At 41.3% G+C, this 27,158-nt stretch overlaps 2 protein-coding genes across 10 annotated transcripts in view; one reads left to right on the forward strand and one right to left on the reverse strand.

Annotated features, from left to right (window-relative positions):
* Positions 1-21: 21 nt before the first annotated feature.
* On the forward strand, positions 22-21,244 carry LOC117767241 (ceramide transfer protein-like). Of its 8 annotated transcripts, XM_034594696.1 has the most exons (19): positions 78-506; positions 592-784; positions 1,240-1,374; positions 4,173-4,289; positions 11,656-11,763; positions 11,975-12,113; positions 12,714-12,797; positions 12,923-13,080; positions 14,763-14,855; positions 15,023-15,109; positions 15,360-15,452; positions 15,842-15,919; positions 16,585-16,680; positions 17,363-17,495; positions 17,580-17,650; positions 17,752-17,880; positions 18,399-18,528; positions 18,968-19,105; positions 19,534-21,243. In XM_034594696.1, the coding sequence occupies exons 2-18, from the start codon at positions 695-697 to the stop codon at positions 19,093-19,095; spliced, it is 1,869 nt and encodes a 622-aa protein (XP_034450587.1). In that variant the 5' UTR covers positions 78-506; positions 592-694; the 3' UTR covers positions 19,096-19,105; positions 19,534-21,243. The 8 variants fall into 8 exon arrangements, with proteins under 8 accessions (XP_034450590.1, XP_034450588.1, XP_034450587.1 ...); XM_034594699.1 differs by lacking the exon at positions 15,842-15,919 and having other exon boundaries at positions 22-506; positions 19,534-21,244; XM_034594697.1 differs by having other exon boundaries at positions 77-784; positions 19,551-21,243.
* A 169-nt stretch (positions 21,245-21,413) lies between these two features.
* pip5k1bb (phosphatidylinositol-4-phosphate 5-kinase, type I, beta b) overlaps positions 21,414-27,158 on the reverse strand; it is a 37,964-nt gene continuing 32,219 nt past the window's right edge. For both annotated transcript variants that reach the window (XM_034594709.1, XM_034594710.1), the window contains exons 13-15: positions 25,924-26,050; positions 23,382-23,505; positions 21,414-22,682 (exon numbers count right to left, since the gene is read on the reverse strand). In XM_034594709.1, coding sequence (XP_034450600.1) covers positions 22,680-22,682; positions 23,382-23,505; positions 25,924-26,050 — 254 coding nt within the window. In that variant the 3' untranslated portion in view covers positions 21,414-22,679. The remainder of the gene's footprint in view (positions 22,683-23,381; positions 23,506-25,923; positions 26,051-27,158) is intronic.

Below are 27,158 nucleotides of genomic sequence, written 5' to 3' on the forward strand. Positions count from 1 at the left end.
TCTTCCCCCACAACATGAAAAGGATATGCTTCTATTTTGAAGGCAGGGATGACTGAGATCCGGTGCGGCTGTGACTCCGCCCAGCTTGACGCCGCTCTCCCTGTAGGTACACAGTGGAGCGTGGCCGCAGCTCCCCCAGCCCCCCGGAGCCCGATGAAGACGAGCCCGTCACTCCTGCGCTCCAGCTCACTCAGCTGCGGAACTACAGCAGGGAAGCAGCCCGCGGAGGCTTGTCACATGTCGGCTGAAGTTCAGGCTCGTTGTTAACACCGCGGCCTTGTTTCCCCGTCACTCTTGCGAGCAGCACATCGAGCGGAGCTAACGAGCGCGCTCACAAGTTGCCCGTTAACTTAACGCTAGCTAGTCGCATCGTTTGACAGCTAACGCTAACTAGCTAGTCTCATTGATATTCGACGTCAGTTTCAAAACAAAGCTTGCAAAAGCCCCGTGAAGTTGAGACCCTGCTCCGCTGCAGCCTGCTGCCATCTTCGGCTGGAGCACTGAGTGTAATTTACGTTTATCCCGCTGCCTGTTTTGCTCACTTGACGCTGTTTTCAGTGGCGTTGAGGCTAAAGTTAAATCTGTCAGCAGGTTGGACTGTGACGCCTTTGGAGCTGGTGTCTGAAACCCAGCAGCTAGCGTCGAGCTAGAATCACAGCGGAATCCCTTGTTGTGCTTCGCATCTCCGGTTTAAATGTCCGAGAAGAGTTCATCGTCCGGGTCGGACGAGGATGTGGACCCGGAATCTGGGCAGCAAGCGGAGCACGGAGGCGTGTTGAGCAAGGTAACGTTAGGTCAATTACTCTAGCATGTGGAGGCTGCAGAAATAACTTTGAGCTGCTGGTGTGAAAGCAAAGAGGACATTGAATCCAGAATCACTGCATGCACATAACATCTTATCTACACCCCCCCACCACCACACTTATCAGATGTTCACCTTTGCTTTTACTCACTTTTGTGTCCACATATGTGTTGTTAGGAGTCTTTGCCTCTTAACAGGATTATAACCTTGGTCTTGTGTTACATGTGATGTATCAATAGGCGTTTGTGTCTCCTAATCTAATTAAACTTTAATTATTCATATGTTTATTTATGATTATAGTGTAAGGTGTTGTTGGGTGTCTAGAAAGCCAAAGTGAGACAAAATGTATTATTTTTAGTATTATTATTTGGATGTATGGTCTGTTGATTCCAACGTGTTACTACACATTGTGTCTTCTGCCTCTCATTCCTTTACAGTGGACAAATTACATCCACGGATGGCAGGACCGATGGGTTGTGTTGAAGAACAACACTTTGAGCTACTACAAGTCGGAGGATGAACGGGAGTACGGCTGCAGGGGGTCCCTGTGCCTCAGCAAGGCTGTCATCACAGTACGTATTTACATGGTGCCAGGAAGGAATATTACTCATCTGCTCTCTCATGCACAGATAGCTGCACTTGGGATGCACGATATGGATTTTTTTTTACAACCAATACCAATAATTACCTGCTTCTCATGGCCAATACTGATAACCAATAATCTCACATTTTCACACCAAACATACAGGGTATTCGCAGTTTTTTTTTAAACGCAGGTAAACCTCAATCAATGTCACAAATGCACCAAAAACTGAGGCACTTCCTCACCTCGGCGTCTTGCCAAAGTAACATGTTCACCCAAGTGTCCCGTTTCCATCGCTGCCGATCAGAGCTGATGAAAACCTGTGTGTACTGCAGAGTCATTTGACCCGAGAGTAAATGCTGATTCCATCCATCTCCATTACAGACAAAAGCCAGTTGTTAGTGGGTGTTAATGGGTTTTTCTTCACTTTTTAACAAAAATTTCAAGTCAAATGTTAGACTGGTTTTCAATTAGAACCAATTCGACATTTTATTGGATTTAAGTGAGTGAAAAATGTAACATGGGGTATCACACCATAGGGTTACTCTTGAGGAAGCTGCAATGTTTTCATCCTGTCCTTTCCTGTCATCAGCGTGGACTTGAACTTTTATTCCTTCAAAGATAAAAAAGTAAACATTAACTAGTAATGAGGCTGTTGCAGTCTTGCTCAAGCACACTTGCATGTCTCCTCCTCTGTGGCAGTCATTTCACAGGCTACCTTAAATTGGCATTCCCTACGGTTAAAATTTAAGCTTCAATCACATACGCTGCAGTGGTTGGATCTGTGTCCCCCCTGCGCAGGCCTCCTGTTGGTGAAATTGGCTGAAATCCCACACCCTGGTTAAATATTCACTGTTTTCTCTGAGCATGCCGCTACCAAGTACAGTGGCCAAACTAATGGTTTTACTGTGACAGGAAAGTTTACTGTTAGTTTCTTATAGTCGGAGTGAGCATTCCTGCGTTTGTGCAGACCTCAATGAAACGCCACATGACCCTCAGTGTTTTGTAATTTTGTTAAAGTAGGCTAACCAGGAGCTTACACAGTTTACTAACACTTAAGTAGTAATAATATAACCCACACTGCCACAACTTACCAACCCTCCCGTCTTCCTAAATATCTGAAGCCAGTGCTGTTTAAGAAGGCTTGGGTGTGAGGAGTCAGGAATGCAGAAACTTTGCTACTCTTCTTGCTTAACATCAGTTTGTTACAATTATGAGGCTACAGACACCATAATGTCCTCGTATGGAGACAAACGTGCCGGAAATGTTATTGTCTGAACGTTCGTATCAACGACCAAGACCCATTTTCTAAAGCTCACATCAATTTAAGCTCTTGTCAAAGCGTCAGTGTTTTCTTATATATCTTTGCTCACAGCACTCTTGTTTAAGTAATAGTGAATGTTGATGGTTAATTTGTCAGATATTATTTTAATTAAAATTCAAACTTGCATGGAACACACTAATTTAAAGACCGCGAATAGAAGGAAACAAACTTGTAGATCTTCCTTCTGTGAACTGTGACTATCAGCATTTGACTGACAACCTCCTCATTCCTAATACTGAGGATGCCGCAGGAAAAATAGGCAGTGCAGCATGGATATACAGTAGTGCTTACGTATGGGGAAGGAGAATGTTCTAGTCTGAAAGAATGAGGCATAAACTGGATTGTAAAGCAGAGGTTTATGGGCCGTGTCTGAAACAGCACAGTATGATAGACTGGGTTTTCTCTCACCAGTTATGGCGTCACACCTGGATGCACTTGAGGTAACCATCGTGTGCCCTCTCTGCAGTGGAATTTTGTAACTGGAGGGGATTTTTTATGTTATACCTTTCAATGGGGAGCTTTATCTCTGAGGCTGTAATTTGAAAGTAGAGAAAACCACTTGACCTCTGCAGCATCCCAGATATACAAGTTAAAAAATGTCACATCAGTGTCTAAACAATGTTACATGAAGTTATGGAGGCTAACATTGTGTGTTCAGAGCTGCGGTGTATGTCGCCATTGTCAATGACGGCAAATAAAGCAGCACATGAGCATCTGAATGATGCTCATGTGCTGCTTTATTTGCCAAATCTAATTAAACGTGGGCAACATGAGGTTTTGTCAGCTGACAGAGCAGCTGTAGTCTCAATGCAACCGAGGAGAAAAACGGGGAGTAGATTCAACTGCATCTTATTTCGTATAAGGAACATTTTTGCAAAACAGATCTCTCCTTAGTCTGGAGGAGTGCAGTGGTTAAATTCCAGTCTCGGAGGAAACGGGGAAATTCTTTGTTGCATGTGTTTGGGTGACAGTCAATGTTTGGAGCTGGGTGGGGTGCATTGCAGAGCAGGAAAGTGGAATAGTTGAAAGATTTGGCCCAAGAGTAGAAGGAAAGGTATGATGACCTAGGATCAAATGAAGGCACTCTGGAAGAATATCTGTTTCTTTTGCACTGCTCTGCTGCGGTCGTTTAGGATTGCGCTTTGAGACATAATGCATCAGCTTTTAATTAAGATTCCTGTTTATTGTGTGGCAGAGATTTTTTCTGTGACTGATTTAATCCATGTGTTTCAAGAGTGTGTCATCACTATTCAGTCAGTGTCGTAAACAGAGAGACACATTTTGAGAGGAGTTATTGCAGGATCGTTTTGCTCCTATTTCTCAGTGGTTTTGTAGAATTTGGGGAAAATGTTACATTGTGATTTTGAAATTAAAGACATTTGTTTTTTGGTGATAATATTTCCTGAGTTGTCTCACACACCGTGTCCAATAACTATTAATGACCTCTTCTTCTTTCTGTGCAGCCTCATGAGTTTGACGAGTGTCGTTTTGACATCAGTGTGAACGACAGCGTTTGGTACCTCAGAGCTGAAGATCCTGAACACAGACTCCAATGGATTGAGTCGATAGAGCTGCACAAGGTGAGTAGCACGCTTTTGTTAATCTTGAACAGAGAGAACAGACTTTCTTTATCTAAATCCTGGATTTGCTCGTCATACACACTTTTTGGGGAATTTTTTTATACCTGTAAGCAAGTCAGCTACATTACTCTTACAAGACAATTTGATACTGCAGATAGTGAATGAGTCTGAAACCAGTCCCAGTGATACTGTTTGTTGATTTGCTTGGTGTTCGTCAAGAATCAGAACAAATATTTGTAATGTGATTTTCTTTGGCTATGAATATGATTCACCTATTTCAGGTATTCAGGTTCAGTTTTGGTTCAGGCTGTTTGTTCTGAACAAACAGGGTATCTACTTTGTTCAGTGAGCTGGGTGTGGCTGGACAGAGATTCGGACACACATTCTAACACAGAGCCCTTTACCCTGGGAATGTGAGGAATCTGAGGAGTGAGGTATTGAGGTGGGGGTATCCCCTGTCATCAGATACCAGGCAGCTGCTCACTCTGTAAAGACATCTAGCTAATGATGTATGGTTCCTCAAAATAAGAATATTTCATATGTGTTCATGGCTTACTGTGGCTCAGATGATTATTGGGACAAAGGTTGGATTTAGGTTTATATGTGCATTGTGTGGGTGTCTTGTTAGACAGGGCGGGATCGCTTGGCCTGGGTTGCTGTAAGCATTATTACACAAAGATCACATGTCTTAGACATGTTGCGATGAAATAGATCAGATGGGATTGTAGATAGTATCTAAGTATCTAGTTCTTTGTTTTTATCAAGATACAGAATATAAATGAGTGCATAAAAAACCTTCATTATATGTGCAACAGAAATAATCTGTCAAAAACTAGCTGACTACATCTAGATATACCTCAATCATTTTGTTGTTAGTTTGTACCAGGTTTGTTCTAGTGTGTGCTGAATATTAAGCTGATTAACATTCAGAATACATTTTTTGATTATACAATAATGAAAAGTTTTCCTCAGGTATCTGGACAGCTTAGGTGCCTGTTTGGCGGGGGTAGGGGGTATTTGGGCATTTGATATATTATTTATTTTGACATTGTTTTGTACCATTATCATTCTAGTATTCATAAAAACACAAGGTACTTTTTTCACAGTTCACTCCACAAAACAAATCTGCTCACTGATGACGTGAACAGTATGTCCTGAAGTACTCAGACACATTTAAGTGAGTGAATGTACTGTGCGTCACACAAAATAACACTTGTATAACAATTTATAGTGATAGTGAGTGGATTTGAAAATGCAATCGTATCAACCTCTCATAACCACCTAAAAGTGTAACTTTGTTTTGCCGCTCACCAGAATATTTGTTCAGTTGAGCATCTGAAGACAGCTCACTGTCCCAGTGGCCGCTAGTCGGCTGAGTCACTCTAGTGAGTCGATTCTCCTCCCACCCTCATTCCTCTCACATAACGATTTTCACTGACAGTTAACATGTTTCAGACTTGGGTCTCTTCAAGCTCATCATCAGTGACAGACATTATTCTTGGCTGTTTGACAGTTTTTTTTTGTATTCATCTCAGCAGTGAAGACGTCAGAAGAACTTGTTTTCGCTCGTCATGAATTCAATTCCTTCTTGGCAGCAGACCGTGTTACGCCAGCCTTCAGAAACTCCTGCACATTGAGCACATTGATACTTCTTTAAGAATGATTAACTTGAGTACTTGCTACTTTTGACTCCTGACTTCTTGGAGAAGCCGTTGTCTAACGTCACTTAACAATAGTGCTGCCAGTGGTGGTGTACATTGTAAATCATAAGCCATAAACTAAAAGGCAGCATAAAGTATATTGCCTTAATTTATTAAAGCTAATACAAATTATCATTTATAAATAAAACCTGTTCTTCATGTAAATTTATGTCATCAGGTAGCTGGTTAAATTAAACAATCTCTGCTTCATATTTTTATGCAAGGAGGCTACATTGCTGGTGGTTCAATTGTCTAATCACTAGCCCAAAATACAAAAACAAAACATGGTCAGCAATATTTTTTGTTCATGTTTGGCGTTATGCGACTGGAAAGCTTGGGGGTCGGAAATTGGAAATTCCAACTTGGAAAATATCGACTTACCCAACTGGAATGCAGCATAAGTCTTAAAATGTTAGCAAAACTCTGCAGTGTTGAAAATACTGTACAGACTGTACATTAACTTGGGTTGTACAGTTATAGTGTTTTTGTGCTTTTTGTGTTACTTTGGCTGACTAGGAATTCATTTGGTCTTTAAGTGCATGGTTCCTAAATTATTTACATTTGTTTTATTGTCTTGCTTTCACATCAAAATATCACAGCTGAGAGACCACAGTAAATGCACCACAGTCACTATCCTGTGAACGCTCATTAAGCCCTGCTTCTCCACAAAACTGGTGCCATGGATGCTTTCATAAATGCTACTGACTGTTTGCATGTCAATTGAGTGTGAGTGGCCGCAGCCCGCTTGTCCATTAACAGCTCTGTGAGAGTATTCCAGGGTTATGTCTGGAGTGTGACCTTCAGTAACCTCACTAAGCTTTAAGGTGAGATTGTCAGCACTGGTCCCAACTGGAAAATGAAGGACTTTCCCCATGGAGTGTTCACCACTTAGAATCAGGGTTTACTCTTTGTGTCAGGACTCAAGGGCATGAACCAGCGTAGCCTAAATCTCGATAGTGTCACTTTTCTGGTATTTAGTTAAAAAAATATCTTTGTGTTTTTCTTTTACATTTCCAACTTTTATTTGATTTGTTTATTTATTGCTAATTAATCAACAGACATGTAAATGAGCCAGAGTTAGCTCTATAGGCTAATTTTTCAGATTCACCTTCATATTTGTAAGACTGTCACCACCACCACATTAAAGCAAGATTTTTGTCTTTGGTCATTAAACATATGAAACATAACTTTGGTATTGCCTCACGCCGTTCGTGTTGGTAGGCATTTAACAGAAAATGAGCAAAGTCAAACACGTCTGCAGTAAGATTATGATATAATGGACAATAGAACAAAAACTGCATTTCATTTTTGACCCCTCCCCGTTTACACATTTGACACTTTCTATTTTCCTCTGGAATAGAGTAGAAGCATCCAGTTTCCAGCACCGGAGGCAAAATACCACATATATATACATAACTGAGCACAGACAGACCTCTGGGCTGTGGTCAGGTTAAGGGTGACATAGACTTAAAGAACAGGTCTTTAGTTAAATATTCAGCCTCTTGTAGTTCAGCACTCGGTTGTTAGTTTAGGTACAAGGTGTGTAACAACATTGTATTATTTAAAATGTTAAGAAATGTTTTAGGGTTTCTTTTTTAGCCAATATTGAATACCCCAAGCTTGTTTTATCTCGGTTTCTAACAGCTATAAATGGGGTTTAATATGTTTTGAACAAGTGATAATTGCAGCATTTTAAATGGCTCCTATATGACACTTTGCAAAGGCAAATAACCAACATTTGCAGAACAAAATTAGGCTGATTAATGTGAAGGGAAAAAGGGAGTTTTTGTTCAAGTCCATTTGTGTTTTTATGTGTGGGTGTGATTGTGTTGGTGGTGGGAAATGTTGTGCTGACTGCACCGATGAAGTGCAGCTCTTGATGAATAATGCATTTTTGTTTATCAGCCGTTCTCACAGCAACAAAAATCAAGAGGGACACATTCATCATACTGAGGAGACTGTTCCATTCTGTCAGATTTAGAGGGGTGGTAAGAGCAGGGAATGGGGAAAACCCCTTGTATTTATTTGTAGTTTTTAACACCACTTCATCAGAGGGGTTGTTGGCACAGTCTGACTCTTACTTGTCCAGATCAGACTTCATAAGGGGATGTTGGCAAATAGGAAGGAATGAAAGGAGTGTGAGGTGGATAGAAGCAAAGCAGAGGATCCAAACAAATGTTGTTCTCTGCCTCCCACACTCTCTCTTCCTCTATCTCTCTCTTTCTCTCTGTCATAATGCACTCATCCACCCATTTGGTACTTAAGTGGTTTAGCACACAAACAGCTCCAGACAGCCCTTGTCTTTCTATCCCTCTCTCTCTTTCTCATGAATACATGCATGCACCCTTCATTTTTACCCTTCTCTCACTCTCTCTCTTCCACCCAAATGCAAAGAGTCAAGGTTGCTTGCTCGGTGATTGGTGCGGGACGTAAAGATGGACAAGATGAAAAGGTTTCACAAATCAGGGTGTGTGGTCTGTTGAAAAATGAATGCAGCATGAGTGAAGTGCATGTATGTAGTGTGTCTTTTGAGTCCATGTTCGTGTGTGTCTGCAGAGGAAGTGACAGAGAGCAGACCTGCATCGCTCAGCCAAGGATTTACAAGACTCTTCCTCTCGGCTCACTCCCATCTCTTCTGCATCACCGAGTAGCCAGTGTCTGCCTCTTCCTCTCATCGCGATGTGGCCAATGAGTTTTTTCCTCCTCTCTCTTTTCCCTCTCTTACCGCTGCTTTCTTTTTACTAAACAACCTAAGCTGAGCTTGAATCGCTTCTCTTCTCCTCTCCATCTCCTCCTCTTTCCTTTTGTTCATCAGCGAGGTGTGTCCAGGGAAAGCGGAGCACTGGATTTGAGCCTCTGAATTATCAGAACGTTGGGGCGTGTTGGGGAAGCGTCTGGGCCATGTTGGGGACAGCAAACTACCGGGACTGCAGCAGTGTCCTGCTCTGCTTTGGCTGTTGGAATGGCAGAATGGTGGGCTTATATAGGTGCATGTTGGCATGCTGCTTTCTCACTGTCACCCATCACTGAAGTAATTTAAGTAGTTTGGCAGTGGTTACTGTTCATTTGCCCTCATCCATACATTGAATAAAACATCACTTTCTGTTAACATGCATTTAGTTTTTACCATTGATGGCACTGATGGGCTAGTTTTAGCATTGAACTCCTCTGCAGGTTGTAAGAAAGCAGTCACCATGTTTTTGTGAATCAATCTTATGCTGCATGGGTGTATGCTGGAATACCGGTGTTTTTATTAAGAGGTGGTTTCCTCAGCAGCCGTGTGCCCAGATGTGGTCACTGGGGTCACTCATCTCATTACCCTCACAAAGATGCTATATTGTGTGTTGTGTATTATGAGTGGGTGTTTAGTTTGCATGGTTGTGTCATGCAGCTTACCAGCGGTGCATAAAAGATGGCTGTCACAGTCTGGTCTTTGTTTTGTCATTGCAGTGCGTTGGTTTGCCTCGTGGTCTCCTAGCGATACAGCAGTGATGATTTCAGCAACCTAATGAATATCTTTGTCTGTTCAAATAAAATAAACTACAGCAAATACAATCTGACAGTCTAACAGCCCTTAGTCCTAAACACTACTTGTTGTCAAACATTTGTTTACCTATGTAACTTCCTGGCCGTCCTTCTCCGCTGTTTGAAGTGTGGGCTTTATAGAAATGCCAACAAGAAGTAAATAGGATAAAGAAAGAGACCTGTTGTTGCCGGAAACAAACATTACACAAAAACGGAGGATGATATTGTTTATGCTGTATAAATGCATTAAGAAGGTGGTTTAGAAATAAAATCCCCTGGCACTGTATAATATTTGTGGAGCCGTCAGTGCAGCTGGAGTATTTTCCAGACCACAAATCAAAGCGTCAATTGTCCTCGACCTTTTATTTGAAGTTACAAAACAACTCTTCTACTTGCTATGAAGAGCCAGTCAAAGCTCACACACAGCCACTGATAGTTAGCCACTGGATTCCAGTGTGTTTTAGCAGCAAATATCTACCCTTAGAATCTACCTTTACACCATTAAAGATACTATTTTCAAAAGACCTTTGTAAAACTGAGCTGTAGTGTCTCTTTAATAACAACACTGAATGTTGAAATATTCACTGGTACTGATGCCAATTTTTGAAGAAAAAGAAAAAAGTATTGGATGGACACAAAACCTTGTAGACGAATGCTGTTTGGGCCAATCAATTTTGGTGCAGATCTGGATGAAGGGACGGATCCAGAATTTTTTCCCCCCCTTTCTATAATATTGTGAGATATGGTGTTTTTCAACATTTTGTTGACTTCTCAGAGAATAAGTCATGGATCTTGATGAAAGAAAATCAGGCATGTTTAGGGGCCTGATATTTCTAAGTGTGCGAAATTTGTTGCAGATCCAAATAAAAATCCAGATTTTGTGAATTTCAATGTGGTTTCATAAGGGGACACTTGACTGTGTACCCTTCTAGTTCAGACTGGGTTGAGTAATTGGTTGTATGTTGTTGAGTTGTTGAATTTTATTTTATTGTATGGTGTTCGTTTTATTTTTCCACTGCCTTTATGTGGTTTGTAATTTTATAACACATTTTTTAAGTTTAGTTTTTTGATTGCACTAGTTATTTATTGAATGTAAACATACTCTTTAACGTCAAAACCGTCTTCAACTGAGTTCACTTTCTATTCACTAACATTCATAGTTAATTTCTTGCCACTTAGCAGATGTACGTGTCCACCCTCAGGTTTGTCATCTGTCTCCCTCTTGTGTTCAGTAAAACCTCTGCATGTCAGTTAGCCACCAGAAACAACTTAGTCTCTTTACTGAAATAAAATGAGGATAATTACACACTAAACCAAAGCAAATAAATTTAGACTGAAAGAACATACCACCAGCATGTTTGGGTCCTGATTTATATGTAAAATAATTTAATTCTTAAACTTGTCACACTGGCTCCATGTTACTGTTTCTAGTGAATGAGTGAAGGTATACATTTAAGTGTTGGGCTCTAATATTTGGTTTGAATTTGCCATCTCCCTCTAATGTAGTGGATAACAGTTAACAATAGTAATATTTTTCATTGGTGGGGTTGGCTGGGTGTGCGTGCACATACAATATGTATAATAAAGTCTTGTCACTGAGCTGAGTTGGCACTCCCAGGCATTACACAATGCTAACATGGCTGTTTAATGGAAGTATGATGCAGTCTCTAATGCCCAGTCATATATCTGATTTTATAATGCTAATATAATGTAAGACAGTACAAACATTTCCCAGTATAGATGTTTTCCTTCAGAAAGTCTCTAATCAAGCTTTGATCTGTCCACTTTTGGATTCAGTATGATTTATTTCCACGAGTATCAGGTCTGGTTGTCCCTTTCAACAGTGTGGGTGTGGGTGGGTGGGTGTAGGCCCAGGCCCTGATCTGATGCTGCTCAGCATTACTCACTGCTGCCGACTGATAGAATTGATCTCACTTTTCCTCTGTCTAGTTTTTAAGAGCAGAAGACCTTTTTATTTGGCAGATTGTTAAATGTGTTTTATGCTCTTACTGAACTTCTATCCTCCCCTCTTTGCTTCTCCTCTCTCCACACACGTTTTCTCCTCTCTTTACTCCATTTTCCATCATGATACTCACTCTTTCCTCTATTCTCTCCCTCTTTGTGCCTTGTCTGGGTTTCAGGCCGAGTCTGGTTATGGTTCAGAAACCAGTCTGAGGCGTCATGGTTCCATGTTGTCTCTCACCTCTGCAGCGAGTGCCTTGTCTGCCACATCCGCATCCTCCTTCAAGGTAAATGAAATAATTTAGCAAGACATGCTGGTAACATTACTGTGTTAGTGATAATAATTAGCATTTTGTACTATTTCTTATGACATTCACATCATTGTCGTATATGGTTGACGCAGTTTAACTGAAATGACTCTTTCCTTAGACTACCTTTTGTCGACTTTCTACTTTAGTTGTTGTTTGCATCTCTGCTCTTCTCTGTGTTTCTGCACAGAAGGGCCACCGGCTGCGTGAGAAACTATCAGAAATGGAGACCTTCCGGGACATTCTGTGCAGACAAGTGGACACCCTGCAGAAATACTTTGACTCCTGTGCTGATGTCGTCTCCAAAGATGAATTTCACAGAGACAGAGGTAACCTGTGCTATAAATACTTGTATTGCTTGTATCTTGTCCGAGATTTATTATAAATGTATTTACGTTGGTTTAAAATTGCCTTTTTTTTTACCAAAACAGATATTATAACCCACAAATACTTATGTTTAAAATTCTGTGGACATGGTGGAGTTAGTATCTTTTTTTTCTTTCAAAGGAAATGGTGTATAAGAATAGAAGTAGAGTAGTTAGATAGGGATCATTGAAAAAGGAAACAAAAATCAATATTCACTTATAAAGCACTTTGTGAGCTGTGTCATCTCTGGCAGAACCTTTCTGTGGCCATAAAAATCACTTTTATATCGACTTTGGTTTCTCGTGTGGCTTAAACCAACCTGTAATGAAATCTGAAAAACACTTTTTTCGAAAATTTCGGATTGTGTGATCAACAATTGTCAAATTCTGGGGGAAAAAAAGTCGCAATGTCTCCTAATCCTGTTGAATATGTTTGTAAATGTAAAAACATTATGCTCTTCGATATATGCCCAGGTTTAGGTGTTCATGTTATCTTACATCATGTTTAACTGGATATATAAATAGAAGATAGATCTAAGATTGCTGTTGTTTTCATACCAATAGTTGAGGATGATGACGATGAATTTCCTACCACTACAAGACCTGATGGTGAATATAATCACAACAACAATGGCAGCAAAGAAAAACGTGAGTTATCCTGCAGATACAAATATTCATTGTTTCATTTGCTTGGCCTGGTCATAGTTGTTTATTTTTAATCAAACCATGAGGAAGCCTCAACATGTTTTATTTTTTCATTCTGTCTGTGCCAGTGTTTGCTCCTGCCAGCCCCAAAGGCATGAACGGAATAGACTTTAAGGGGGAGGCCATTACCTTCAAGGCCACAACAGCAGGCATCCTGTCCACCCTGTCTCACTGCATCGAACTCATGGTCAAACGAGAGGACAGCTGGCAGAAAAGAGTGGACAAGGTAAATAAAAGAAATGTCACCCTGAAGTGTCATCGGCAGTTTCCTGAGTGGGCGTGTCAGCAGCCGGTGCTTTGTGTCACAGACTGACAAGCTACAGTAATTGTTGCTTCTATTGTCTTTAACAAGTTGGTTATTATGAGCAAGAGTTTGATATTTTGTCCTTAAGGTGACGAGGTTGTGGACAACACCCAGTGGATGTACTGGAAAGATTCAAATAAGGGTTTCTGGTGATCGCTGTTGATTGTATTTACATTTAAAATGTACTGGCTGTATCAATGTTTGACGACCCTTGATTTCATAGGATGTAGTTCAGATCTGTCGGTAAATGAAGCAGGATGGTGGTAAAAAAGATCATCTGTGTTAGCCAGCATTAAGAATGGGGAAAGGATCCTCAAGGTAAAAATTGTTGTTTTACAAATGTAACAATAATGGCTGTAATTAATCCCATTAGTTTCACAAAATGCACCTGTTTCCTATAATGAGCTTTTCATTTTTTTTTTTACCTGCATGATTGAAGTTCCCTAAACACTTTTCCACACCTTGTGAGTGCCTTGTGTCTGTAAAGTTACGCCCTTTGGAACTGCTTATGCTTACATCCTGATCAGCTCAGCTGATGTTGTCAGACCAGTTTCTTTACTTTTTATGTCTTGAGTGTGTGAAGGTGTGCTGCCCAACCCTAAAACTCACAAAAGCTGAGAAGCTCTCTGTCAGTCAGCTAGAACGCTCAGGTGAAACTGCCTCACTCTTAACTCTGTTTGGTTATATGTGTGTGTGAAGTTTAGCTGCAGATATGGAGTAGGGAAATAGAAATCGCTAACAAAACACACACTTAAAGGAACAGGATACGCCGGCTCAGACTTGTACAGAAAGCAGAAATGACGACTCGGAGTTTATGGAAGCCCTCGCTACGAAGGAGGACAGAGCTGCTCACGTACCAGACACAGAGATGGATCCCTCTACAGACGGGCAGCCACCTCTTTGCAGTATGTCTCTGTCTGTCTTTTTCACTCATCTGACGACAGGATCACCCTCTGTTTATTTTGTGGCAAGTGTTACATGTCCACACCTTCCTTTACACTGTTTGTGTCTCTTTCTGTCTGGTTTCCCCCTATTGAAACATTGTCTGGGAAGAGGTATTGTTTTCTATTACTTTGGACTTTTAGACACAACTGCTTCAGTTTGCTCTTGCTCTTATCCCAGTGGGACTAAGCTGTCTGAAATGTGAGCTCTTTTTATTTTCTCAGCAGAGTTCAGTGGACTCACCAGAGCCAAGTCTTCATAGCTAATGCATTAGGTCCTTGTGCTTTTACGTAATAGATAGTGGATGCAGTTTATCTGGCAGTTCATTTGTTGGTTTATTTTTTCATGAAGGGAGTTTAGTTACATCTAACAGGAAATGGGACATTTGGTAAAATTGTGAAGAGTGTTTGTGACGGGCAGACATCTCTTCCTCCTTCACTTTTTATCAGCTGTGATCTGATGAAAGGAGCATTGTCACTGTGACACATATTTTCTGGCTCTACAACACTGAAGTCTTATTGTTTATTTTCAGAATGTAAAGGATAAGCAGACCTCTTTTAACTGCAACACAGATATTTTAATTGGCGTCTATGTTTACGTGCTTTCACAGTCGTTTATTGTAACCGTACTGCACTGTTATGTCTGTGTGTGTGTGTGTGTAGGAGCTGGAGAAGAGGAGGAGGGTAGAAGATGCTTACAAGTGTGCTATGCACGAACTGAAGAAGAAGTCTCACTATGGAGGCCCAGACTATGAGGTAAGATCAAACTAGATAGATTGAATGAATTTGAAATGGTAAAACGACAGTAGAATCATGTGTTCACTTTGTCCTATTAGTTTAACTGTTATACTCTTTGATTCGGGCTGTTCCCATGGGATGTTCTACAAATCATACAACATGTTTTTATTGTTGCATCTGAACAGGAGGGTCCTAACAGTCTTATCAATGAAGATGAGTTCTTTGATGCGGTGGAAGCTGCACTGGACAGACAAGACAAGATAGAGGAGCAGGTGTGATGAAGATTACAATTTCTTTGCACAATCATAATGTCCTCTTTAGTTTTGATGTATAAAACATTTATACATTTACCTTAGAAGCCGTGTTGTGTTGTTCCTACCATCCTCATCTTTCTCTTTCTGTTTCTGGAAAAACCACTTGAGCACAGTTCCACACATTACACACAGAGATCTTGCATGTCTTTGTTGTTCAGTGTGTGTCTTCCTAATCTCTCTTAACACACTGCTCTTCTGTGTCCCTCAGTGCCAGTCAGAGAAGGTCAGGATATCTCGGCCCTCCTCAGTTACTCCCGGAGACGCCTACTCCACCATCGGTACACACCGATATGCCAACAAGGTGCTCAACATGTTTCTCACGTTCACTTTAATGTTCCCTTTATTCACACCCTACTTTTGTTCTGATATAAGTCTATTAGTTGCTCCTCTTCTCTGCAACTCATCGATCCTGTTCGAATCCGAGTCAGCTCACAACCAGTGTGACCTGTCTGTAAACCCGGCAACTTCTCTAAACTGATGCTTCAATAACATTTTCTTATAATATGTCCTTCAGCTTCGTGTGGTCACACACAATGAGTTTGTGTTATGTTTACTATATTTTAAGATTTACATTGTGTCTGTGTGAAATGCTAGTTGAGCAGGTTGTGATTGTTTGCTTTGCTGCAGCAGCAACTCTTTAGGTTCTGTTTCTTATTTCTCTCTCTTTCGAACCTCTTTTTCGGTGCACAGCCCCATAGCCACTCTTCTTCCCTGTCCTCCGTTGAGCTAATAAGTGCTTCAGATGACATTCACAGATTCAGCACTCAGGTACTGTATTTGGTCAACAGAGAGCACCTCTGTCTGCAGCGGGATGCAGAACTGCCTACTGCTTTTTCACCACAGTCGGAGAATGCATGAGAATGTCTACTAACCAGTCTCTCCAGGATCTCAGACTCTGGATCTCAGAATCCATGTGCTTTTAGTCCTTTGTTTATAGTAGCGTTTTACACCCATGTCTATAGTAGTATAGTATGATGTGATGCACTAAAAAACTAACTGGACAAAGTTAAAATTGCTGGAGAGACTTTGTGGTTTGTCTTCATCACATAATGGTTGTCATCATTTCACTGATAGAACTCTAATGTTGCATGGCTGGAATCTAGTGAACCTTTTCATTTCCGCCTTGTTCTTACCTCGCATTACTTCCACAGCATGTGCAGGCATGAATCCAGACTGGTTATGCACTGTGTTCTTAAAGCATCATTGGGATGTTGAATAACAAACCCTTGGCAGGATTGTGTATTCAATATTTATTTGTATATTGCCCAGTGGCTTCCTTTCTCAAAGAATTCTTAAGATTCTGAAAGGGAAATATTTGTTCTGTTTGACCCCATGAAGTTATCAAAACCAGTTTCAAAGCATGTCCTCCAATGGACAGAATAGCAAAAGAGTCTCTAACATGTGATTTTAATCAATATCTGTCCATCTCTTAGGTGGAGGAGATGGTGCAGAATCATATGACTTACTCTCTTCAGGATATGGGTGGAGATGCCAACTGGCAGTTGGTAATAGAAGAGGGAGAGATGAAGGTGAGTGTATAGAGAAGCTAATCATTTCCCTTTTTGAATATTTCAAGCTCAGGCACTGAGGTTTCACTTGAAGCACCGACAGATCAGGAGCAGGGGGAATTATTAGCTTGTGGAGGTGGAAGATCCACTCACACTTAAGTGTTAATTCCACAATGAAAAAATAATAAATTAAATAAAAGCCCCTTTTGCACTGGTCAAAAACCCACTGACACTAACATCTTGCTTTTGTCTGCAATGGGAATGGATTCAATCGGCATTCGCTCCCTGGTCAAATGACCGTAGACACTGGTTTGCATCAGTCTGACTCCGATCAGCAGTGATGGAAATATGACACTCGGGTGAATGCGCTAATTTGATAAGACAGCGAGGTGAGAGCACCTCAGTTTTTGTTGTGTTTGAACAAAAAAAAACAGATCTCCACTACTGGCAATGCGAAAGGAGCCTTCCATTCAATAATGCATAAACTCTCATTAATGCTTTTGTCTCCAGTCATCTAGGTTACTGCATTTCATTTACTGGGCTAAAAATAATTTTACTCAATAAAATGGCATTTAAATAGATGTTTTATCCATTGTCTCTTTGAAATTGATAAACTAAATGCACCTCGTGTTTTCAGTTTTTTGAATGTTTGTGAAGCACCTGGTGAACCTGTTTGTCTCCTGCTCTGCTCTGTGTGGAACAGGTGTACAGGAGAGAGGTGGAGGAGAACGGTATCGTCCTGGATCCTCTAAAAGCTACACATTCTGTGAAGGGGGTGACAGGACATGAGGTCTGCCATTACTTCTGGGAAACAGATGTCCGAATGGACTGGGAAAGTAAGTTCACTATTTCAGACATGACCATCATATCAACACATTCTATTTTAATGTTGTGGCCTGACTGAGCTCTTCCTCCCGCAGCTACCATTGAAAATTTCAACGTTGTGGAAACACTCTCTGATAATGCTGTCATAGTTTACCAGACGCACAAGGTGAATATTATTCATGTTGGTTGACGTTTGTAAACCGTGTTGCACAATTGATCAGTAATATTCTGAAAGCCCGACTGATGTTACTGATGCTTGTTTTTCAGAGAGTGTGGCCTGCCTCTCAGAGAGATGTGCTCTACCTGTCAGCCATGAGGAAGATCATGGCAACAAACGAAAATGATCCAGACACATGGCTGGTTTGCAACTTCTCTGTGGACCACAACAATGCCCTTGTAAGATGACTGCATTACATGTAATCTTACCACACAGTATTGAACGTGAGCGTCCGGTTGTTGAAAAACATTTCTGTGAAAGTACTACTTTTCCTAATTTCATACCTATATTAGTACTGTTATAGTTTGAAGATGCATAACTGCAAATAGCCATCAGTCAAACAAGGGTTTGTTCAAAAAACTGTTTTCAAACATGAACTCCAGAACATTGACATTGTCTAGGTCTTCTCTTTTTCATCCTGAGATTCTATTCTTCCAGCACGCACTTGGTCGCTGTACATTTTCGTAGGGGCCTGGCAGGAAAAGTTCTTGAAAATGTTTGGGAAAACTGACTCGGACATTTGCGTTTACATGAAAAGCACCTTTTGGAAATTTCAGGGAACTGAACTTCAGAACATTTCTGACTCTTTTTCAGCCTAAATGGGGGAAAGAATGATTTTCAACCTCTTCACCACAGTCACTCTGTCAAATGTACTACAGTGAGATGTTTTCATATCCATTTTTTGTTTTGCTCTCAGCCCACGAACAGGTGTGTTCGTGCCAAAATCAATGTTGCCATGATTTGCCAAACACTGGTCAGCCCACCAGAGGGAGATAAAGAAATCAGCAGAGACAACATCCTTTGTAAGATCACCTACGTTGCCAATGGTATGTGCCTCTGTTTTTATCCAAGACAAGTTATGCAGCTCAGAAAACAACTACTGTCATCCATCTAACTATAATCTACCTATGAGCACCTTAGTATTAAAACACAACCTTACAGTGAGAACTGAGTACGAATCTCTTATCAATTTAGGTCACATTTTTATTTCTCATCTAAACACAGTCCTTACTAATATATGTAAAACCCACAAAAGTACCCCCCCTCCACTTACTTCCTGTAGACATGACATACACCAGCACCACAGAAAGAATCCTGAGTCAGCTTATTGTTAGAGAGGCCAGGCAGTTGTGGGCGTGCATTTAAAGAAATAGTCACTAGAGGGCACCCTGGGCCACTGTCTGAGCACTGAAGCTGTTCAACGTGGGTTTATGACTCATCGTTTAATCATCACACAAAGTTTCTGATAATCTCCCCTCTCTACAGTAAACCCAGGGGGCTGGGCTCCAGCCTCGGTTCTCAGAGCTGTGGCCAAGAGAGAATATCCCAAGTTCCTCAAACGCTTCACCTCCTACGTCCAAGAGAAAACCGCAGGGAAGCCGATCCTCTTCTGAACACTACAAGGTAACAGGAGCTCAAACACATCCTGTTTTAGAAATTAAAAAGCAACTTACTTTGCATACACTGTCATTAAATCTCCTGGCTGATGCTTGATGTTCAATTTTGAACTGTGAAAAGGACAGTGGATGTACAGAATCTGGTATTATTACCTCCACCAATGAGGCTTTGTTTGTTAGCAAGGATTAAACCAAAACTACTTTACTGATTTTCATAAAATGATTTGGGTTGGGTGGGGCATGAATGAAGGAAGAACCCATTCAAGATAAGGTGTTCAACATATTCGTTGATTTCTCAGAGAATAATTCAGGAGACCCGTTTTTAGGAGTGTGTGCAATTTGGTGCAGATCCAAATAAAAGTCCGTAAATTGTGAATTTAAACTAGTTTCAGTTGTGTTTTCTTGTGGTGACTTTTAATCTTCTTTCTTGTTCAGGCCTGTGAAGGGCTGAGGTTTCCCACTGGAGAAACGATGTTGTCCAGGGAACAGGCTCTGGATGACCCAATCACCCGTTTGCAGATTTCTACCTGCAGGACACCATATCATCCACAGAACACCTGCTTGTAGACGAGACTGGTTTTACAGCTTTAATCCATCAGTAGTTCTAATCCCAGCCACCTTCTAATGGCGTAACACCATCTGCTGGTCATGGGTACATTTGTATGTTAATTCAACAGTTTGCAAAGTGGTTTTTTGAATTGTTATTACAGATTTTTCTTTTGTAAATTGTTTTGTACATTTCTTATGATTACATACATCATGACTTCTTTGTTTTTTGCTCAAATCACTAGTATTACAGCTGCTTGTTTTGCTGTTGCTAAAGTAACCATGAGGGAGGAGCGTAGATATTGACAGGAAAAGAATTGATGAGGTGTGGTACAGTGTTTCCTCTTCTCTTGCCTTCTTTGGTCCCTCTAGTGACGACTCTCTCGCTCTTCTGCAGTTTGATGGAGGGTCCGAGCCTAAAGCTTTGAAATCTTTATATTTATAGATTGTTTATAACGTAGCTTTTCGCTGAGCACCATGGACACAATGTATTGTACAGAGAAAACGGACTTAGGTTTTCAGTTAGTTTACCAATGTGAGAAATGTGAATTGACTGTTAAGCGCTTGAATTTGATGACTGTGATGGTCCAAGGAAGTGGGAGATGAAGAGCATTTTCCTAACGAACTCACCTTGAACAATATTTTTGCCATATTTGAACTGATCACAAATAATTGGGTAACTAGGACGTAGTTGACTGTGGTCTGTAGGTAATAAGTTGTGGTCGATTGTGAGTGTGTGTCTGTCTTAAACCGCCTTGTCACACACAGATATTTCACCTTTATTGACAAAATTGACAGATATTTCCAAATGAGCACCATTGTGGTTGATATAAAAATCCCATCTGTCACTGAGGGATGAGTTGAGACATTTTCCAAACTTAAAGTTGTTGTTTTTAAACCAATTTCCAGCCCCCAAAGAAGCAGGAAAGAAAAATCTGGCCATTCACAAGTGACGATTGTAAATTTAATCCTGCTACTTCTCTGCAGGTGAAGGTAAAGTTGTAAAATGCTGAGCAGGATGTCATCTACTCCCTACATTCTCAGTCATACTCTTAACAAAACATTTCACAATCCACACTACAGTGCAGTGGCCTCCCACCCTTTTGACTGATAAACTACCCCTAAGAATGCCTTAGACCCCGGGACCCTAACGCCTGGCGTTCTCTACTGTACAGCCGCCACCAGACGTGCATTTATCAACTCTGAAGTGAAGCGGGGGGGAGGGAGGGTCAGCATTTCACATCATCTTACCTCAAGATTTCTGTTTGCTCTAGATTTATGTTTCATGTCGTAATCATATATTGGGAGTTTTGCAATCGGTAGATCCGCATGCTTAAATTGAACTACAGATTTTTCTTCTAAAGAGGTCAGAGGTCACGAAGGATCAGGATCATTGATTTGCTGATGATTACAAGAGCTAGATCTACGAGCAACGTCAGCTGAAGAATGCATTTAGCATTTTTAATTTTGATATTTTCTCAGTAATCTACACTTTATACTTTGTATATTTCTAAGTTGTACATCAGAAGTGTTATTATTTGCACTAAATGGAATGCAATTTGACAATGTTCTGTAAATTAAAATTGTTTCACAAGAGAATTAAAGTAAATGTGTGTCTGTAAAGTAAATGTATTTTAGTTGCACTGCTGAGAAACTGAGTGCAGGCTTTGAACATAATAAACGGATGAATGATAAAACAGTGATATGCAAAGAGAACAATGTTAAATGGGAACAAAGCAAAGTACTGCTTCGGGAGATAAACAGAAGTAGACACTGATTTTTAACAGTTTATTTATAGTCTTCTCTATATAAATATGCATTGTCTTTACATTCAGCGATGAAAGATTTCTTTCAGCAAACGGTAAAATAGTGAGATTTACATAAATTATGGTCTCAAGTGATGACGTGATTGTGGAATTCAACATGGAGAGTTGGATTTGATGTGGATGAAGAGGTATCAGACGGCTTCTATGTGTGGGATCTGTATGTCTCGTGACACGATCAGTATCAAAGGAGGACGTCCTGAGTAAAAGCATCTTCAGTCCTGACAAAACTAGGAGCTCCGCATCAAAAATAATCCACAATGTTCCTTCATAGTCTCTGTGCATGTGGTGTGGAGGACTGACAGAGGTGTGCATTGGTAGAGTAGAACGAGGGGGGAGAAAAAAGTGCATGTTCACACATCCAAATCTGTGCTTATGTCACCTAAGCAATGTCCTCAGAGAGAAGTATTTCTTACAGTAATCATAACCAATGTCAAAAGTGCCTTTTTTATGAGAGCAAGTCTATTGTCCATCCGCTCTGTGCTTCATCCGACTGCCAGTAACTGTGTTTTCCTCACGTCAGAGCAGCACGTGTCCTTCGGCCCAGTCAGGAGAAGGTGGCCGCTTCATACACAGCTCAGTGTGTGTTCGGCCTCAGTAGCTTCTCATCCAGTCTGTCCGTGTGAGTCTTTTCTCGTCCATATTGTTGTCTGTGGCTACGAGCTGGCGTGTGTCCTCTGTGTGGCGCAGGGACGTCCCCCGTCATCAGGCTCAGAGGTGCCATCACAAGTGTAAACATTCCTCATCTGATCAGCAGCTGGTGCGGCTGCAGGTTTTAAAAGTGTCTATCATTTCTTTATGATCAGCAGAAAGAGAAAAAAAACGATTTAAAGAAATGTATGATTTGTATCTAGTCTCCTTGTGTTTGTTTATGTACAGTCAAAGTCATGAAATGCCATGAAAACAGGATACGTATATAAAACTTAATGGCACTGCATTGACACGTGCTCTGAAAATGCAACTCTCAGTTCAGCGTGGTGGTCGTTGTCGTTAGGGTGACATGTCACGTGGTTCCTGCAGATGTCCGTCACTGTGACTCTGTGTCTTCTGTTACGCTGTCTCTCAGTCTTTTTTTATGTTTTGGCAAAACAAGTGGCAACAGGGATGTAGCAGCACTGGAGGTGGCGTTAAAAGGCCAGCACGGCCTGACCAATGGAGTGCGGCGATTGTCTTATGATTGGCAGGAGGAAATGACGGCTGTGAGGCGGCTCTTCACTGCAGGGAAAGAAAGAAAATAGTATCAGCATGTTTTGTTAATGTGACATAAACGTGCAGGTAAAAAATTTGTCAAAAAAGAACATAAAACAAGTCAAGCTAATTAATGGAGCATATTGGACGCCAACAAGACTGAATAGTTAAACTTATAGATAGAGCGACTTGCTGGAGATATAAGGTGGATGATGGTGCCTCTTTTCACTGGTGGGAATCTACAGACTTTGTTGTGTGCTATTCATGAAAGTATAAGACCGATCACATGCCAAGATATTTCCTCCAAGAAACCTTGCTACACCTTTACTGGAACGGAATTCAATCAGAGGATTATTGTTAAGAGAGTGGAGATCTGTTGATTTACCTCCAGCACATGCACAGTTCTCTCAAGAGCCCGACCGATTTATCGCTTTGCCGATATTCACCTCTCAGAGTCACACGGGTGAATATCGGTGTCGGACAGAATTTTGCCGATATGCACCAATTTATCCATTTCAAAGTATTATCTGTAATAGCAGTGAGGACTTCATTTTTTCATCAAATAAGTCGGTTCAAAGTTCATCTGGCAGAGAGAGCTGTTCAGACAGCAAAGTGCTGTATTTAATCTTCTCTTTGATGCAAAACTTTGGGGATTCATACTTTGAAGTGTAATCTCCACGAACCACCCGAATGTGACGGTGACCTAAAATAACCGAGGAAACTCACCAAGTAGACGTCCAGAACAGATCCATCATCACGGTCCATGTCCACATCCATGGTGCTCTGCTCTGACGTGAGGCAGATGGCACTGTCCTCCAGGGTGAACGTGGAGCTGGACGCGACATCGTCTCTGAAACAGGAAGCGATATTTTTAATATTAACTTTTGTCGTAGACGGCGCTGAGAGCTTCTTATCGAGGTGAAGGCCAGTTAAAGTGGAGCAGCTGTGTAAACACTGCTTGAAAACTGATGAACAACCTTTTCCCCAAGAAACAAATCACACACTATGGCTGAGATTCCGACATCAAAGAGGCGAAGAGATGAGCCGACCGTGAACAGGATGTGAAACCTGCCGTCTGGCGTCAGGCCCAGTGGAGGCCTCCGCTCACAGGCTCATTGTCTCACAGTCTCCGAAACGGTTCACATGAAACAAACAAAATGTCCTCGAGAGTCGGAGCCAGACCCTCGGTGGGAGATTATTTACCACAAATGGTTACAATAGCTTTTAAGATGGCAATGAAATATTTAAGGGAGTAAGACAAATTAAATTTCAGCCATTTTGGTTTTAGCTTGAGGCAAGAAACACGTCACAAACTTATCATCCAATGTTTTGGGGAGAATGTAAGTAAATATATGTGTCCAGATCTTTACCAAGATTTAAAGAGAAACTATAAAATGAGAAATAGGTTTTAAATGATGATGCTTCAGAGGCATCACCTGTTCCTGCAACTCCAAACATGCTTTTATCCCCGTGCAGCCATTGGTCATTAGTACAACAGTATATTACATGAGTACTTTGGTTATTAGTACCTATTTTGAGTGTGTGCACTTAAAACTCCTTTAAATGTCTTTAGAATAAATGTATTACATCTGCCAAGTGGGTTTCGTTTTCATGTTTGTTGTTTCTTCCTTATTGAGCAGGATTGCGCTTTATCTATTGCACCAAACCTGGGGAGAGGATGTGGTGTTGGTCAGGGAGGAAACCGTGAAATGTTTCAATGACAAGCTGCTACAGATGATAAACGTGAGAAAGAGTTTTACAGCGGTTGTCACGTCTCGACACATCCTGGATACTGTTTTATTTATGCCTGTATTTATGCTCTGTGTGCCTCCACCAGGGGGCAGTGCTGTTTGCCTTACATGTTCATCAGGTGACTCCCTGATAAATTCAGTGATGTGTTTTCACTCTTTTGTGACATGTGACTGACCCAAGTCCACTGAGAGAGAATAACAGAGACGTACACCTGTAGAAATAGATCTGATGTGAACACGTGTGAACAGCTGCTTTGTTTTAGAGCAATCCTGGTCTCAAACATCACAACAGGGATGTGTTACTACTGTAAAACATAGCAGGAAGGTTCCTGGTTCGAATCCTGGGTGAAGGGGTCAACCCACGACCCTCTAAGGATAAGCAGTATAGATAATAAACGGATGGATGTATTGATGCACATGTGAACCTTTGTTATAGAGCAATCCTATAGCCTCAAACATCACAACAAGAGGTGTTACTACTGTAACGCAGCAGCTTACTGACAGTGATTACTGTGTCAGTGGATCCACGGTGTCCCGTTGCACCACCAGTCCTCTTTTTGTCACCGTCTTTCTGCAGCATAATGGCACCGAGTGAGACCCGTGTCAAAGCCGCTGTTTAAATATTTATGCAAACAGCCGACAGAACAATGTCAGGGCAGCAGCAGGTGACTGACGGAGGGGACAAGACCGGACAAGTCGCACAATGGGGCCTCAGAGAGCGAGCAGAACCTGACACTGCCGGACAGGAGGAGAGGTGGGAGATGGGAAACACGGAGAGGGCAGAGGACAAAGTGTCCGGAGGCGTCCGATCACAAACTGTCCTCTAACAATGTAGAGGAGTGAAAATGAATATAATTTTATAATATACAACTAAGTAGTAACTTGTAAAAGTCCTCTCAATACAATAGAGACATAAAAAAGTATGTTTCAATACCAAATAAATAATAATATATTATAATTATAGACTTTATTTGTTTAGCAGAATGACAAAAAACTGGTTAAATGTCAATAAATCAAGCAAATAAATCGAGCTGTCAGAAATTGTGGTTAATAAAATAAAGTCAAACTAACCAAGGATTTTGTTCCTGTAAGTAAAAACCATTATTCCCTATTATGGAAAGATTAGTGTTGTACTTTCAGAGCATTTCTTCCTCCCTGTCATGTAAATCAACCCTCACACCCTCATTCCTCACTGATCTTTCCATATGTAGTGTAAAAGTGTGTGCATGTGAATGTGTGTGTATTGGGTGCATGTTGCCAAGCCAGCTGAGTCACCTGCTCCGTGACGCACATCACCGATAGGATCATGTGATGTAAGGTGACAATTACGTGGGCGTGTGTGGCCGCGTGCGTGTGTTGGGCAATGCATATTGACATACCTTCCCTTCTTGTACTCAATGCCACATGAGCCGCACATCGTGGTTTTGAGATGACACACTGCACAAACATGCCTTTAAATCAACTCTGGGTAGTGACCCAATGGAAGCAACAGGTAAGTGTGAGACAGGGAAACCTACCTGTCCTCTGTTTGGTGGTCCACGCTGACAAAGATGGACGAGGTGGAGATGGTTCCCATGGAGGAGCCCTCGTAGAACGACGGGTTGGCGGGGACCAGATCGGGCCGCAGGTACGAACCGAACACAGCTGAGGAGGAAACAGTCACGTGTGTGAGTGCATTTCACTCATCTTCGAACTCAGATTTCTTTAGATGATGGGCCAAAAGCTCGTCCACATCCAAACAGTTACACAATTTTGTTTCAAAGATTAAAAGTACGACTACCTATGATGCGTTTGTTATATCTGTGCAGTTCCCTTTTGACTGAGAAAACACATTAACCAGACCCACAGCCATAATTCCTAGGAAGACCTAAAGTGCCCCATTAATCAGTCAATGTGATCAATATATCCATAGCTGCATGAATACAGCTGCAGAGCTGGATGCTCCGAGCAAAGAAGAGATTTTCTTTATTTTTCTGTTCTTTCCATGTTTGAATACGCCCAGTGGCTGAGGCCGGGCAGGGCATAAGGTTTTGGTTGAAGGAGAGAGAGAGAGAGAGAGAGAGAAATGACCCATGACCCTGTGATTTGTCACACCCTGATCTCTTCCGGTTCGGTGTTCACGCTGTCCCTCATCATATCAAACACAAAGTTCAGACACATTCACCCTTTATCAGACGCCAGATCAGCACACCTCCGTGCACTTGGCTCAGATTGTGAGGACGACACACAAGCATTTATTCTGCATCTGAAGGGATGCCCCCGTGTTCGTTCCATTAAGGCCAAGCACTGTATCAGCCCGTGACAGCTGCTCCCCTGGCACGATGCTGAGAGGACAATGATTTTACTGCCGAATGGTCAAGTGGCTGTTTATGGGCCTGAAGTGTTTCTGAAAAGATTTAAAAGGCCACAAAATCTGCAACTGACCGAGGATGATGTAGCAGATTAGGAGGCAGAGATGGTTAGGATAAGAGTAAAAATGGGAAGTGTGTGTTTATGATAAAAACATTTAAGTTTGAGTTTAATCTTATTGATTGAGTCAAAAAACTAAAAGCTAAAAGAGTGACAGCCGGGTGTCCCTCTGGTGCTCTTCAGTTTGACGATCCAAAAAGTTTAGGCAGGTTGAAGGAATGTGAGTCATTCAAGAAGGTGGCAAATTTAAAAACCCTTCAATATCTAATAGTTGAATCATTGTATCAACAGTAAAAACTTGCCTATATGGGTTTCAGCCTTTAAGGCCTTCATCTAGGTAAAC

The sequence above is a fragment of the Hippoglossus hippoglossus genome, chromosome 9 (assembly GCF_009819705.1).
Source record: "Hippoglossus hippoglossus isolate fHipHip1 chromosome 9, fHipHip1.pri, whole genome shotgun sequence".
Lineage (NCBI taxonomy): Eukaryota > Metazoa > Chordata > Actinopteri > Pleuronectiformes > Pleuronectidae > Hippoglossus > Hippoglossus hippoglossus.